The sequence below is a fragment of the Asterias rubens genome, chromosome 20 (genome assembly GCF_902459465.1).
Source record: "Asterias rubens chromosome 20, eAstRub1.3, whole genome shotgun sequence".
Classification (NCBI taxonomy): domain Eukaryota; kingdom Metazoa; phylum Echinodermata; class Asteroidea; order Forcipulatida; family Asteriidae; genus Asterias; species Asterias rubens.
This window is the reverse complement of record NC_047081.1, coordinates 3,526,834-3,542,845: the sequence shown is the minus strand read 5'-3', so window position 1 is coordinate 3,542,845 and position 16,012 is coordinate 3,526,834. Positions and strand designations below refer to the sequence as shown.

The 16,012-nt window shown below is 40.6% G+C and overlaps 1 protein-coding gene across 1 annotated transcript in view; it reads left to right on the top strand.

Moving 5' to 3' along the window:
• Positions 1–16,012, top strand: part of LOC117303954 (extracellular matrix protein FRAS1-like) — a 90,179-nt gene that overhangs the window by 31,466 nt on the left and 42,701 nt on the right. The window contains exons 15-20 of the mRNA XM_033788423.1: positions 6,974–7,114; positions 7,717–7,857; positions 9,487–9,660; positions 10,835–10,975; positions 11,962–12,105; positions 15,706–15,867. Of these exons, the coding sequence (XP_033644314.1) occupies positions 6,974–7,114; positions 7,717–7,857; positions 9,487–9,660; positions 10,835–10,975; positions 11,962–12,105; positions 15,706–15,867 (903 nt within the window). The remainder of the gene's footprint in view (positions 1–6,973; positions 7,115–7,716; positions 7,858–9,486; positions 9,661–10,834; positions 10,976–11,961; positions 12,106–15,705; positions 15,868–16,012) is intronic.

Sequence of the window (16,012 nt, the reverse complement as noted above, 5' to 3'; positions counted from 1 at the left end):
AAGCACAACACAATTATGCTTACCAGAATAAGGTTACCAGCCAAGAAACCTTTGGCAGATAAGTGTTAAGCATTTTAGAAGCAGCTCTATAAAATGTTGACCTGGCTTTATTGGAAACGCCCCCCCCCCCAAAAAAAAAAAAAAAAACTTCCAACTGTCAATCCCACTAGATGTTGACAAACTGATTCATTTAAAAATCACTATAACTGCCGCCCCGTCCATAAACACCTTCAAATCTTTTAAGGAATCTTGTGAGATATGCCTTCAACCACAAGACTGCAGTGCCTTATTCAGGACTTGAACTTTGCTCTTGATGGGGCACAGCGATTTTTCCATTGTTAAGTTGGGCAGTTATAAGGAAAAGGTAAATCTGTATTGGAACTTTGCAGCGAGACACCACAGCAAAAGCACAGGGCACCACAGCAAAGGCACAGGGCACCACGGCATTTGGCTCTGGGCATGGGTGCTGAGGTTATTACAAGGCCTGCCTTTTTTATCTTGGTTACTTAGTGAAAAACTAATTGCCCCCCTCCCTCCTTCGTTCCTCCTGCCATATGCTCTGTGAGTCACCAGCAATCTCCGCCCAGATTTTGTCGGGATAAGATAGATTTCCTCAGCTGGTCAGAGTGATTGTGACGATAAGGCTCACTTGGAGTTTACTTTAAAGGAAATGTGTATACATTCTTTATCAGGGCCCAATTTCATAAAGCTGTGGAGCAGAAAATACTGGATAGCAAATATCTTTCTTTGCTAAGCAAAAAAATTAGTGGGGCACCAGTTGCAACAATGTAAACTTTAGGGAACGTTGGCCGGTAACCAGATTCTGTTTAGCAAGACTCATTTTTGCTTAGCAAGTTGCTAACAGGCTTTATGGAATTTGGCACAGGGCCCAAGTTCAAAGCTCTGTTTACGGCTGATTTTGTGGTTACTGCGTGGGTTTCCATTTCATAGAGTTACTAACCGTATTAAAGGCAGTGGACACTATTGGTAATTACTCAAAATATTTATCATCATAAAACCTTTCTTGATTACAAGTAATGGGGACAGATGGATGGTATAAAACATAGGGAGAAACGGCTCCCTCTGAAGTGACGTAGTTTTCGAGAAAGAGGTAATTTTCCATGAATTTGATTTCGAGACCTCAACTTTAGAATTTGAGGTCTCGAAATCAAGCATCAGAAAGCACACAAATTCGTGTGACAAGTTTTTTTTTCTTCTTTCATTATTATCTCGCAAATTGGACGACCGATTGAGCTCAAATTTTCACAGGTTTGTTATTTTATGCATATGTTGAGATACACCAACTGTGAAAACTAGTCTTTGACAATTACCAATAGTGTCCACTGTCTTTAACCACAAAGGTCATGCTTTACCTTCCAGTGCTTACTGTATGAAATTGAAGGATCTAACAATGCAAATCCAGGGGTGGACACACAAGCTGGCTGCTATTGAAGTACGCTAATGCTCAAGTAAATCTGCCTTAATAGTATATTAAGCTTGGAAATTTGCTTAGCAGCGCTATATAATTCGCCTGTTGGCTCAGTTCCAGACAGCTGCTTAAGCACCGTATGTACGCCTACATGTAGCTAAACGAAAAAGAAAAAAAAATGCTTTACCTAGATATTTAATAGATGTTAAATTTGCATTGGGGAATGCTTTACCTAGATATTTAATAGATGTTAAATTTGCATTGGGGATAAAGAAATACCTGAATATTGTTACCAGCCAAAAAAACATCAGTCACGTACAATCTGTGACTGGTACCCTTCTAATATTTGCTCAGCAAGAACTTATTTTCTGCTGAAGCAGCTCTTTGAAATTGATTTTTGGTAATTTCTGCATTTTTGTTTAATATGCGGATGGGGATCTGATTCCGTTGAATCTAAAACGAACTGTGACCAGTCACTCGAACACTTCCTCACTGTTTTAGTCTCCAATCAACTGCAACATTGCTGCCTGGTCGACCCATTCCCCGGTGTCTGTTGAAAAGGCAATAGATTCACATGCTCGTGTGAGCACTAATTTCCCTTCATTAACGTCCCTGGTACCTTGGTCCTTAAAGGGCAAGTTGCTTGCTATGAGCATTGGTTCAAATCAGAAGATTCGCCTTGGTGTTCCTCGTCTGATCAACTGGTCATATAGCGCTAATGCGCCATGTAGTTGTAAACCATTACATGGTCACAGTGCTATAAAGTAACAGGTTTCATACTTCGAAATACTCCAATACCTTGCAGAAAAAAACAGTAATTGCTTTGGTTGTGAGCCACAAAACACAAACTTCCACAATTTACATTGAAATTACTTGGTTTAAAGGTAATGCCCATGATTTTTGCCTTGTTGGCCCCCTTCAGAAAGTTTCCATAGACTTTAAGATTTTCCCAGTCAAAGTGCCCTTTGCAAAATAAAATTTGCCCTCTCAAAGACAAAATTTCTGGCTATTGTTTTTGCAATCAATGTGCACCTTATAAGCAAAGAAAAGGGCCGCTTTTTGCCATCAGTTCTGGAAAGCAGATTTGTGGCATAAATTCGTTCTCAAACCTTGTGGATCGTTTAGGACACTTGGGCTTAAGCACACTCTTACACTTACACTAAACTTTATTGGTTTAAAGGTAATGCCCCTGGTCTTGGCCTTGGTGCCCCCGTCAGAAGTTTTCCATATAGACTTTCAGATATTCCCAAATGAAAGTGTGCTGTGCAAAATAAAAGTAGTCTTGCCCTCTCAAAGATGAAATTCCAGACTATTTTATAAGCGACTGCATACCTTAAGCAGAGCAAAAGGCGCGCTTATCTAATAATTCAGTTATGGAAAGCATATTTGTGGCATAAATTTCTTCTCAAATCTTCGGGATCGTTTAGGACACTTGAACTTAATGCACATTCTATTTCTACTAAAGAAAGCAGAATATTTGCAAACTGGAAAGTACCTTCTGAAATCGGGTCAAACACTTAACCATCCCTTTAAAGTGTTTTCCTGGTTGCTGTAGTCGCAGTTGATCAAGCGTGCTTCCCCCATCCACTAGTCTTGGTTCAGGACTCTCCTGGATTTGTAACAAGAAAGGCCGCTATCACCCCCAATGCGCTATCAACCACGAACCGCTATCACAGGAGAGTCTTGGAACATTCGTTAAATCTCCCCCCAAAATCGGGGGGAAACATAATGCGCGTGCGTAGGTTTCCCGCAGAGCCCGCCCCTTTTTGGGGGGGGAGACTTAACGAATGTGCCAAGACTCTCCTGTGATAGCAGTTCTCGAGTGATAGCGGTTTGTGGTTGATAGCGCGTTGGGGGTGATAGCGCGCCCTGTTGTGACAAATCGAGGAGAGTCTTGAACCAAGACTACCCATCCACAAAAGAAACCATCAGGAAGTAATTACAGCCAATTCCATTAGAACAATCTCTTGATTTGCTCGGATTGTTTTCTCGTTTGGAGGTCAGTTTCACAGGAGGTCAGAAGTTCAGATCTGTCAAGGTTGGCTTGTACTTCAATGAAGCCATTTTTGAATAATTGTCTGGCGCAACGATTTTTGCTCGGTCGCATGTGAAGAGATTTGAATCCCTTAGAGTAAAGACAGTATTGCCGTGTCATTTTGGTCGGGGTATGCTTTTTGCACAGGTACAAAAGAGACTGGTGAACCCACTTACACGTAGCAATCAATTAGTTTTCAGAAGGGTACCAGACTTTGCAATATTGGGTTTGTTAATGCATAGCCCGCCCTCGTTAACATGGATTTGATTAGTCTGAGAGATTTAGGGTTGAGTGTTCAAGGTGACTAAGCATGTTATCGTACAAGACACCATTCAAATTTAAGACCAATTGGAAGCGCGTTTGATGTCACCCAAGGAATCACCCTAGCTAGGCTCGATCAATTGTGGGGATCATGATTCTGCTTTACAGTAAGCACATCCACAAGAGTATATACAAGTCTCGAGTGGCATGTTTTGCACTGTCTAGATCTAAATTATGCAAATTCAATCTAAGTAGTGTAAATTCAATCTTAGTTATGCAAATTCAATCAAAATTATGCAAAGTCAATCAAAAGTATGCAAATTCAATCTTAAGTTTGCAAGTTCAACTGGAAATATAAAATTTCAATCTTAATTCTGAAAATTCAGTCTAAAGTATGCCCCTCAATTTTTTGAAACTTGTGAGCTTAATATTGTTATCTCTGGTCATACTTTAACCTTTGTTTGATCTACATGTACATGTAGCCCTAGACTGTTGTCAATCCTTGTTAGTCACGGTACCAATTGTACTTTTCCTGGCAAAACCCTGCTCCCAAACCAATGTCTTGTACCTCAAAGCTCTTCCACAAACTCACAGGAAGTACATCATTAAATGCGACAGGTACCAGTCTGTTTATGTTTTTAATTTGTTGCTTCTCGTAAAGTTTCCCTTCCCCTCAGAGCCTAATATCATGGCTCTGCTTACCGTAAGCAAAGAATCATTGCTTGGGGAAGCAGGGATTTCTACGTCTTATGTCAAGCCAATTTCACGGGTAAGCAGGGAATTTTAGCTTACTCCACGTTACTAGGCATTCTGCGCTTACACAGCTAGCGCAGAAATGTTATGCTTGTCGTGCAAGCAGAGAATGGGGAAGCTGTAAGCGCTTAATTCGGGGGTAAGCAGAGCCGTGAAATTGAGCCCTGGTTAGTCTGTCCCCCTTAATTGTGTTGACATCATCCCACTGAACTGTTTGTAGATGTGTTTTGATCAGGAATTTAAACATACAGTGTCTGGTGAGGACCCTTTATTTAGAACTAGAAGGCAGAACGGTGTAGACAGGATGTTACCTTCCTAGTAAATTGACTCACATTGTCGTAATTACTCACAGTCAGACAGACAGACAGAGAGTCCGCTGGGGGGATGGTCTTGTCTGTGCCCTTCTCCTTCGAGAAGTCATTATCATTGCCCCCCCCCCTCTCAATGCTAGATCAGTATATAAGAATGCTAACGAGATAAGACAAGTTGTTAATTTGTTTCACCCCCTCGCTTGAGGTTAGGGTCGGGATAGGGTCAGGATAGTGGAGAGACGTCATCCCTTGGGTGACTGATATGTGATGGAATTTGAATACAATGTACTGACATGAGAAACGTCCTAACAAATGTCTTTTACCTCAGGCCGTGTCCGAACAGGCGGCTACGGCTAGGGCTACAGATAGATTTTATACTTCATCATGCGTTGAGGTATAGGACGTCTTTAGCAACAGCCGTAGCTGTAGCTGTGAAGGCCAATTCGGATACAACTTAGTGCGCCATGTTTGAATATGCGCATAGAAAAAGGAAATCTGCTAATAACGGTACTTTAAGCTAAGACTGAATAAATGAGTTTTCAAGTTAGTTTTGAAGCTGGAGAGTATCTTCTAGTCTGAGGTTCAGTGAAAGAGCATAGAATTTGGGTTGAATGACGTTTTTTGTACTGTTTCAAAATTTCACTCTTCTTTTGCTTAATACTGTATGTTGGATGTTCAATTTCTTCTTGGATCAAAAAGTTATTGGATCGTGTGCATTTTATAATCGCCCAAAAATAGTTAATGGTCTGGCGTTTTGACGCTAGCAGAGTCTTTCTTAAATGTTTTTATAATCTTAAGAAATCCTTTTTAGAGGGAGTATGAGAAATGTCTCACTTTTACTTTCAAAACATGACTACACGACCTTCCCAGCAACAGTTCATCCCCCCCCCCAGACATTATGACTGGTGATAAATGTCTACCCACCCCATGGGAACTAATGTAAGCCATGTTGCAGTCACTTCCCTTATCTTGTAACCCCCGGTGCACCGTGTCCCCCCACCCCCCGTCCAGTAAGACTCACATGATGGGTGTAGCGTTTTCCTCTGTCGGGAAACCATTTTTGAATTCCTAGCTATACGGGATATCATGTTTTGTCGGTATGTTCTGGCAGTGTTACCAATATTTTCTGTCTAGACTAGCAATGATAAATGCACTGGGTGTAATACATGGTGGCGAATCAAGAAAACTTTGTGCACCGTGACATGACTTGTCTGGGGTTGAAATTTGATTACAGAAACGACGGATTTGGAAACACTCCTTTGGGTATGGGTTCTTGGTCTGTGAATGTTCTGTTGTCGGTTGTCGAGTCGACCATGAAGAGTGGGTGTGTCTGGGCGTGTCAATGAGTAGACGTATGTTTCCCAAATGTCTGCCTCATTGTGACAGTTGAGGGCGCTGTTTGCAGACAGATTACATGTTCGTTACTAAGAGCGAGAGAAAAACAAAACAAGAAGAGTTTATCTAGGGTGCATATAGGCGTTAATAATATTCATATACTAACAAGTTATAGGTTCATTACTATAGTTGTATAATATTTGGAATAGTCTTCCTGTGCATGTTCCTTAGGCTAGTATAGTTCTTTACCCTGTTTTGATGAGGGAATAAAAGGGTAGCGACGAGTTCTTCAACGTAGATTTAAAGCCAGCAGGGTCGGCGAGGGCCTTTATCGCAAGGTTTTAAACGGACGTTGAAGAACGAGTCACTACTCTTTTATTCCCATTCATTAATGCCCTTTTGTTAAAAAACGTAAACAAATACAGTTATAGACACTTTAACAATTGAAAATTCGATAATTGAAATTTTTTTCCCCAAAACTTTGTGAAGAATCTGTTAGAGGCGCGCGGGTTGTGTGTACGCACGCGCGCTTAGATTATGCGCTGATAGCTATGATTTGCGCGTTCTGCGTGATAATCTTGCGCGCCTGACACGCCAGCTCAGCTCAGTGTGCATAAACAGAGCTCCAGTGTGCATTAACAAAAGGTTTATGCACACCCACATGACGCGCTCTCCACCAATAGGAGAAGAGAAACTGTCTGGGGTATTTATAAATTCTCTGTTAAAAACTCATTTGTTTGAAGCTGCTTATTTTATTATTTTCTTTATGCTCTAAGAGGCTTTTACAAATGTCTTCATTATTATTATTATTATAACAATCACAATTCTCTTCTCTGTTCTATCCTACAGCCTGTGATCCATCTTGTTTATCCTGTCACTATGACAACCCTCGCTGCGTCTCCTGTCAGAGTGGTCAATTGTTAGAGGATGGACTCTGTGTGCCTCAGTGTAGTGCAGGGTTCTTCCAGGGGAGTGACTCGCATTGTGAAGGTATAAGAGGTTCAGGCTTTCAGCTTTTCAGCGGATCCACTGTTGTCGTTGTTTTGGATTTCACAGCAAAACCATTGCCAATTCAAATATTTGGCTGCCGTTCTTTCTCTGTGACATATTTTGATGCTCCCTTCTATCAGCTGTGTCTGAGATCAATGCATAATGGACATTATCTTCCAGTACGCGCAAATCCACCAATCAGAAGCTCGAACTACTAGGGGGATAAAAACATATATGCTACGAGCTCTGTTTTATATCCTATGCTTCCTCTGTTTTTATTACACAGTGCATATTGTGAAATGTCATTATGTCACGCTCCGTATACGGACAGTGCAAACATTACTTTCTAAACTTTGTTCGCGTGAAATAACGCTCTGATATTTTAAATTTTGCCTGTTGCAAGTGAGACTGGAAGAAAAATTTGTTATCGCATGCACGCTCGTGAAATATGAAAAAGTATAGCGCGTCTGCGTCCCATATCCATTCGGCCTTGTTGGATATGGGACGCAGAAGCGCTATATTTTTTTTCGTATTCCACTCGCGCTTGTGTGAAAAGGGTTTAGAAATTCTAACACCATATCTTATTTGGTTGCTACCACCAGCTTGCCACAACACATGCCTGTTCTGCAGGGGTCCCAGTATCTATGAGTGTTTGGCGTGTGAACCGCCGTACTTCCTACAAGATGGACAGTGCCTTTATAATTGCTCCAATGGCTTCTTTGATGAGGAATACGTCTGCAGAGGTGAGTGTCAAGTCTAGAGGAAATCAAACATGTTATCTCTAGCAGTAGGCCCAATTTCTTAAAGCTCATTTAGCATTTCATCAGCTCATTATAATAGTAATAATAATAAGCATTTCTAAAGCGCCTAATGCAAAAAGCCTCTAAGCGCATAAAGAGAAACAATTAAATAAACAATGAGAGAAAGATACAAGACACAAATAAGCAAAATCACAAAAAGCAGTTGTAAACAAATGAGTTTTCAACAGGGACTTAAAACATTGTAAAGAATTAGCTTGGCAAATATGCACAGGAAGACTATTCCAAAGAAACGGTGCGGCGTAAGAAAAAGATCTGTGGCCATAAAAAATGGAAGAAGCTCTAGTAGTAGAAAGCAATGACTGTTGAGATGATCGTAAAGTCCGAGTAGGGATTAATGATGAACAAGTTCAGATAAATGAGCAGGTGATTGACATGTTTGAGCCTTGAAAGTTAACAGAAGAATTTTGTAAACTGTTCGAAACTTAACTGGGAGCCAATGCAATTGCATAAGTACAGGTGTAATATGGTGAGAACGAGGCAGGCAAGAAACGAGGCGAGCAGCAGTGTTCTGCTAAGGTGGAGTGTAAATAAGCAGGACAGATTTTTTTTAATTAGGTAGTCTCCCAAATTTCTAAGTCTTCTAAGCGACAGTAGAATAAAAAGCCAAACCTAGTTCCCGAAGAACAAAATCTGCACAGCAATGTACATATACACTTGGTTTTACTGCAAACCAAATATACATTGAGACATCACCATGCAATGCCTAAAAAACTATACAGATTGATCCATCAACAACCAGGCTAGAAAGAAGGTTATAACACATCTAAAGATAAAACAAGGGTGAAAGTTCCCAACTGGACAATGTGACCTCAAACCAATTTTGATGTATGCACCGAATGTTTAAATTGGCCTTAAACATGTTTAAGTGTATGTCTGGTACTTTTCCCACATACATTTCCAACTCATTAGAAACGAGGGCTACGAAGAGCAACTTACGTTCACAGGGCAACTTGTATATTCCTCGAACCACCAGAAAATCAGGAGACAGAGCATTTTCAGTTGCAGGCCCTAGGATGTGGAATTCCCTTCCAAGCTCAACCAAAAGTTCTAGCTCTGTTACCTTGTTCAAAAGGTCTCTGAAAACATTCCTTTTCAATCAGTAAATCTTGCATTGCTCGGCCTGCGGTTTTAGTCAAAGAGAGACCGGCTTTGCGCGGGACTTTCTTGGCTAAATGCTGCAAGCTTTGCCTAGTCATGGTTTTCCTCTTGGTTTTTGTTTGCATTCCCTTTTTTGTTTTTTCTCTGTCATTCTCTGAGCGCTTTGTAACCTTAGGAAAAGGCGCTACACAAATGGTATTATTATTATTATTATTATTATTATTATTATTATTCCGTAAGCGCCAATTCTTTGCTTACAGTCAGCAGAGCAATGAAATTGAGCCCAGATGCAAGACAGAATATCCATAGATAAAACAAGGGTGATGTTCTCAACCGGACAATGACCTCCGAACAGTTACAACACAGACTATATAGAAAACAACCCCTTATAATCTTGTGTGTATTGAAGCCTGTCTGAACCTCACTTGACTCTCTCTTCTACCTACCCTGTAGTGTGTCACCCAAGCTGTCGGACCTGTCTAGGACCCAGCGAGTCTGAGTGCCTATCCTGTCGAGACGCTTATCAGGTTGTCCAGGGTAGACCTCCCTTCTATGGACTCATCAGCGGCTCATGCACCGATCAATGCCAAGAGAGCTTCTATAATGATGTGTGGGGCGTATGCATACGTAAGTAGCAACAAGAAAGGCTTGGGGTTCTTGCAGAAGTGCGTAAAGTTTTTCCAGAAGTGCTTGGGGTTTGTCAAGATTGAGAAGATGAAATCAAGGGCAATGAATATTCTTATTAATTTCTGCATTAATTAACATGTACGTATACTTCATTCACTTAGTCAAATCCATGCATACCTGCCAACTGTCCCGGTTTTCCAGGAACAGTACCGGTTTCTAAGTTTTGAAGACCCTAAAAATTAGGACTGTCCCGATTTCTCAACTTTCCTGATTTTATTTTTGAATAAGTAAAAAAATTACTGGTGAACAATTGAAAACAAGTCTAGTTGTATCTTGGAGTAAAACAATGGTTCCTTGTCGCAATAAATGAGGTGTACGGTGGTAAAATCCATGTTTTAAAGTTTGAAAAATGGTTTGACAAGTCTTGATTTGCTCTATATTTAATGTGGCCGCGATTGCCCGCGAATATATTAACGCATGCACTAGTGCTGCTATTTGCGGGAAGAAAACAAAAAAAACGGTCCAGATTTGTCCCTTTTTCTGAGATACCAATGTTGGCAGGTTTTTCAGATTTTTCAAATATGACTTCATGTTAGAGGGAAATATTACAAATATTTCATAAAAAAGTTGTCTCTGGTAGAAACTAAGTTTTGAGGCTAAAATTAACCTTTTGGGGTTTATATCCTTATCAATCCTGTATTATAATAATAATAATAAGACATTTGTAAAGCGCCTAATGCAAAAGCCTCTAAGCGCATTAAAGAAACAACAAAATAAACAATTAGAGAAAGATACAAGATACAAATAGGCAAATTACAAAAAAGAAGCTTTAAACAAATGAGTTTGACCCCTTGCACGCACGTCACACGCGGCGACCGTACCTCGCTCACCATTTTGGTGGCGAATAGGTTACGTGCAAACGCCGCGCTGTCTAAAATAAGCACTTCACTGAATATAGCACAGTTACTTTGCCCACCAGTATGGCGGTTCCAAGATTATTCTGACAATGACGTCTGGTGAGTTGGGTCAATAATACCTTTAAAAAGATGGACGCAGTTGCTAACAGATTTACCTTTAAACAGATGGATGCAGTTGCTAACATAAGATTTATCTTATTTCAACGCCCCCGTTGAGATAATGTTACCAATTTTAGCCTTCTCTCTTTGTTTTATAGCGTGTAATCCAACATGCCTGACGTGTACCGGTGATTCCATAGACAGCTGTACATCATGTCGGTCACCGTTGCTCCTTAGGAATGGACGATGTGATAAGCAGTGCATGGAGGGACAGTACTCTGAGAGATCAGTGTGTCTAGGTGAGTCTGATGTTAAAGTAGAGGTGTTTTTTTTCCATTTCATTTCGGTTTTAAACAAGTCCGAAGACTAATAATATTCAGTTCACAAAAAGTGACGTCAAAAATAAGTGATGCAAGAATGAATAAGAGATTAAAAATTATAAATTCTAGAAAAAGTGGTTCAATTGAAAACAAACAATTTTCAAGTACGCTTTTGTTGCTTTAGTGGACATTTCAGAGCTTGAGGCAGTACAAGCAAGGAAAACTTGGCCCAATTTCATTGTGTTGTTTATCAAGAAAGAATTCAGTGCTTGTGCTTTGACCCTAAGAACTCAGTGCATAGGGCTGTAAGAGTTCTGTGCTTAACACCAACAGAAGTCTAAGCTTAGGACGAGTGGTTAAGAGCATCAAATTCAAGTTCTGGTGCTAATTCACTGGAGTGTGGGTTCAAATCCCGGTCGTGACACTTGTGTCCTTGAGCAAGATACTTTACTATAATTGCTTCTCTTCACCCAGGGGTATAAATGGGTACCTGCGAGGGTAGAGGTTGATATTGTGAATGACAAGCTTTCGGAGCGCCACGGCAGCTCGGGGCTGTATACTCCCTAATGGGAGCTGAGAAAGATTAAAGGGATGTTTATTGGCCCAATGACCAGGGGACTAATGTAAAGCGCATTGATACGGTTTATTGTGAAATGCGCTATATAAGAATTTGTTATTGTTATTATTATTAGGACAAACAGAATTCTGGGCATAGATCTTCACAAATACAACGATTCAGCACTTTCGCACTTAACGCTGATATGATACAGTAGCTATTTGAAACAAATTCAACACTCTATTTAAAAAGCTTGATCACATTTTCATTGCAAGAGGCAATTTAAATGTATAAAAGTTGTCTCGACCAAGCGAGTTTGGAATGGTCACCGTTCCACCAGTTACGCTTATTTTTATATTTTATTTACAATCCTCGTCTAAAATCTTGTTTTGATTTTCTCCTTGGGCAGATTGCCATCCGAGTTGTCGCTCGTGCTTCGGTCCTGATACCAACCAATGCCTTTCCTGCCACGTTGGGGACCAGCTGCAGCAGGGTACCTGCCAAACAGGTTGCCCTGGCTCCCAGTTCCCTGGTGACTTCGGAGCGTGTCAAAGTAAGTCCATCAACAATTTAGCCTTTTTTTCTGAGTTGTTTGTTTTACTAGATGATATTCCGTCAAGGGAACTTGGCAAACTCCCACAGAAGGATATAAACGCCAAGCTGGCAACAACCATTCTCCTCTCATACAAACATTGGTTTAACGTCTATGATTATGAACTGCACAAATCAAGAAATTGTGATCCAGTTAACTAGACGACAATATTTATTCTAGTCGTTGTGAAATCAGCAGTTAGCCTGGGGATTCGAGCCCACAACCTTGTGATTGCAAGTCCTGCAGTCTGACCACTTGACCAAAGTGACATGGATTAATAACAATAATAATAGTAACAATAATAATTAAAACTTATCAAGTGCACAAATCTATCAAAATGTTCATGCCGCTAAATACAAACAATAACATACACATGTACGATAACCAAAACTGAAACATAACCCTATGCCAAGAAGATATCCAGAACATGTGGTAGAGAAATACAAAATATAACAATCTAGACTGTTTTAAAAGGAATATCAATTTCCAACGTCAGCTCCCCAGAGTTGTTTCATCGTAGACATGTTCTTCTTGAAGCCCCTTACGAAGAGTGGCCTCGATTGGAGCAAACTTGCATGAAATACAATTTTGTTTAAAGACACTGGACACTACTGGTAATTGTCAAAGACTAGTCTTCTCACCAAGACGTGTGTATCTCAACATAGTATGCATTAAATAACAAGCCTGTGAAAATTTGAACTCAATTGGTCGTCGAAGTTGCGAGATATGAATGAAATAAAAAATACCCTTGTTATATGAAGTTGTGTGCTTTCAGATGCTTGATTTTGAGACCTCAAATTCTAAACTTGAGGTCTCAAAATCAAATTCGTGGAACATTACTTCTTTCTCAAAAACTACGTTGCTTCCGAGGGAGTCTATTTTCACAATGTTTTATACTAGCACTCCATTGCTTGTTACCAAGTAAGGTTTTATGCTAACAATTATTTTGAGTAATTACTAATAGTGTCCACTTCCTTTAATGAAAGAATCTCTGTTTAAGAGAGTTGTCCTGTAGTTCAAGTTTATGGAAGTAAGAGGAAAGTCGCTGAACTATATTTAGGGGAGGGAAAGAGACATTCAGTCAGTTTATTTGAGGGAAAAATCGCACAGACAAACAGGTTGGGGAAAAAAGGTGTTTTGTCTTGTTTAGTTCTACATTATAGCTTGAGGAACTGGAAGTGACAAGTAAGGTGATGAAAGAAAAGATAGGGGTGGAGTTAAGACTGCGTCTGATAAACACTAATTATTGAAGGAAACATCGGATAAAATAAAGGAGGTCATGTGTGCATGCCTCATAGGATCCTGCGGTAGTGGAAGTGTTCGGAATTAGAAATTGATTGAGGAACTCACGAGACTAGATCAATCGGATGTCACAGAAGTCTACGAGTGTTTATTAAAGGAAACATCACATAAACCCTCGCCAAGCCATGCGTGTAACACCTTGGGGTGTATCGTGGTTCGAGGCGTTCGCTGAAGCCCATCACCGAAGCCTGTTGTATTTCTGTCCTCGCCCACTCCCCTGCAATGATTGAGTCAGATGTTGTGACTAGACACTGGTTGTGGTTGGGTGCAGTGGGGTATGACTGTGGTGCTCTGATTTCCTGGTGGAGTGAAGGGGAGGGTAGAGTTGGTGTGTAGGGGAGGTGTTGGGGTTTGGGATAGGACAAGGAAGGGTTCAAGTTTTTTTTAAATACTTTTCAACAATTGTTTTTAAGAGTTTGCAATGTTGAGGTATTTTGCCTAACATCACACGCCAGGGCCCAGTTTCATAGAGCTGCTTAGCACAACAATTTGCTAAGCATGAAGTTTCTTCCCCCCCCCAAAAAAAAAAAAAAAAAAAAAAAAAAAATGATTACCAACAAATTTTCCACATGATTTTCAGGATAAGCAAACAACAGCTGAATACCAGTCACGAGCAATATGCCTTAAACTGAAATATGGTTGGTAAACATGTTTTTAACAAGGAAGAAATTTCATGTTAAAGCAAATGTTAGTGCTAAGCAGCTCTATGAAATTGGGCCCTGAGCTCTGGTCCTGAGAGCTAAACAGCTTGCCCACAAATTGCCACATTTTTGGTCTGTCTTATAAGAATGACATTATTAAGATGGAATTTGTCACCCTAACGTCCATACTTGACAGAATCCAGTGAGACTTTAAGGTCATACATCCCCAGAGACCATTCTTTAATTTACATCTTAATGAATAGGATGCTGAAATAAGTGGGTTATTTTAAGCATTCTGCGGACAGATGACTGATCTTATGATTGTAGATTGAGATTAGTGAGATGGTGTCAAGGGATTGGAGAGATTACCAAACGGATTATGAGATTAGTACTAGAAGGATTAATGTTAAAAGAAGTCATCTGATGATAAAACCAAGAGACTATGACACGCTTGAAATGTATTGGCCGAGCGGTCAAGCACACTGGACTCAATTTTACAGAGATGCTCAAGCAGACAATACTGCTTAAACAAATCCCTGCTAAGCAATAATGAGCAGGATACCAGTGTATCATAGTGTACATGTTACCTGGAAATTTAGCTGGTTACCTTTTTCGTGTTAGCATGATTTTGTTTTGCTTAGTGTATTTTTGTGCTGAAGCAGCTGTATAGATTGGGCCCTGGTGTTGCTCGAGTGTGGGTTCATGTCCCGATCATGGCTCTTGTGTCCTTGGGCAAGACGCTAAACCATAATAGCCCATTTGCATAAGCGCCAACAGAGGACAGTTTATAATAAAAACCAACCTGCCAAGATAGATGCCAGGTATTTATGAACTCTATAGACCATTTCAAGTGTGCTAGTGTTGCATCCTGCCAGTGGCTGCGCTGCTATTACAGGGTCGTAGAACCACAATGTTTTGTTCACGAGAGCATGGCAAAGTCATCGTCTTTTTAGCCTTTTTTTTTATTTTAAGTAAAGCATCGCACTTCCGTGACCCAGAAATGGTGGCGCAGCCGACGGCAGTGTATAGCACTTGCACGTGCGGGCTAAAATGGAACGGTCGATAGACGATGTGACCTGTGTTTACATTCAAACCGCCCTCCGTTGACAAAACACTGTAAACGTCATGTTTTGCCGGGCAAAAACATGCGTAGTCATGGTAAGATTGCATACACTTTCTAGCTGGCTGCCAAAACACAAAGGTTTTGCACGGCGGTATGCGCGCGAATTATGTTATGGTTTTCGAGTGACGTCAGAGGTCACATCGTCTATATCAACATCCAGTTTATTATACAAACTCTCATTATTGTAACTGTTTGAAAATTAATGTTCTTTATCCCCGATGCAAATTTAACATCTATTATATCGTTGCGGTACCCGCTGCCAAAACATAGGATTCGAACTGCCTCTAGCTGCCGGGCAACCTCGGTAGTCTAGTTGGTAAGACACTGCTCTAGAATTTCAAGGGTCGTGGGTTCGAATCCCACCCGAGTAAAAATGCCTGTGATATTTTTTCACAGGACTCGGGAAAGTACTGAGAATACAGTGCTAACGCACATCGGTGTATGGGAAAAAAAAAAAAATTAATATTGTTTGATGATTTGTTTTTCCTTCTACAGATTGTAACTCTGAGTGTGGTACATGCTTTGCCTCAGTGGAAGGTTTAGGGAGTAGTATGTGTACGCAGTGTGTAGACAGCAGTGTTTTTCCACTCGGTGATACGTGCGTGTCAGAGTGTGGAGTCGGCTACTTCTTAGATGTGGCTTCCTCCATGTGTAAAGGTCAGTATAGAACCCTTGCGTTGGACGCCATCTTGGATGTAGCGTGCATGCGCGAAAGGCTATCATTGGCTGACAGTTGTTCCAGTGCGTACAGGCGTGCACTTTTCATTGATGGTGGTTGATGGCTCTAAATCTACTCATACTG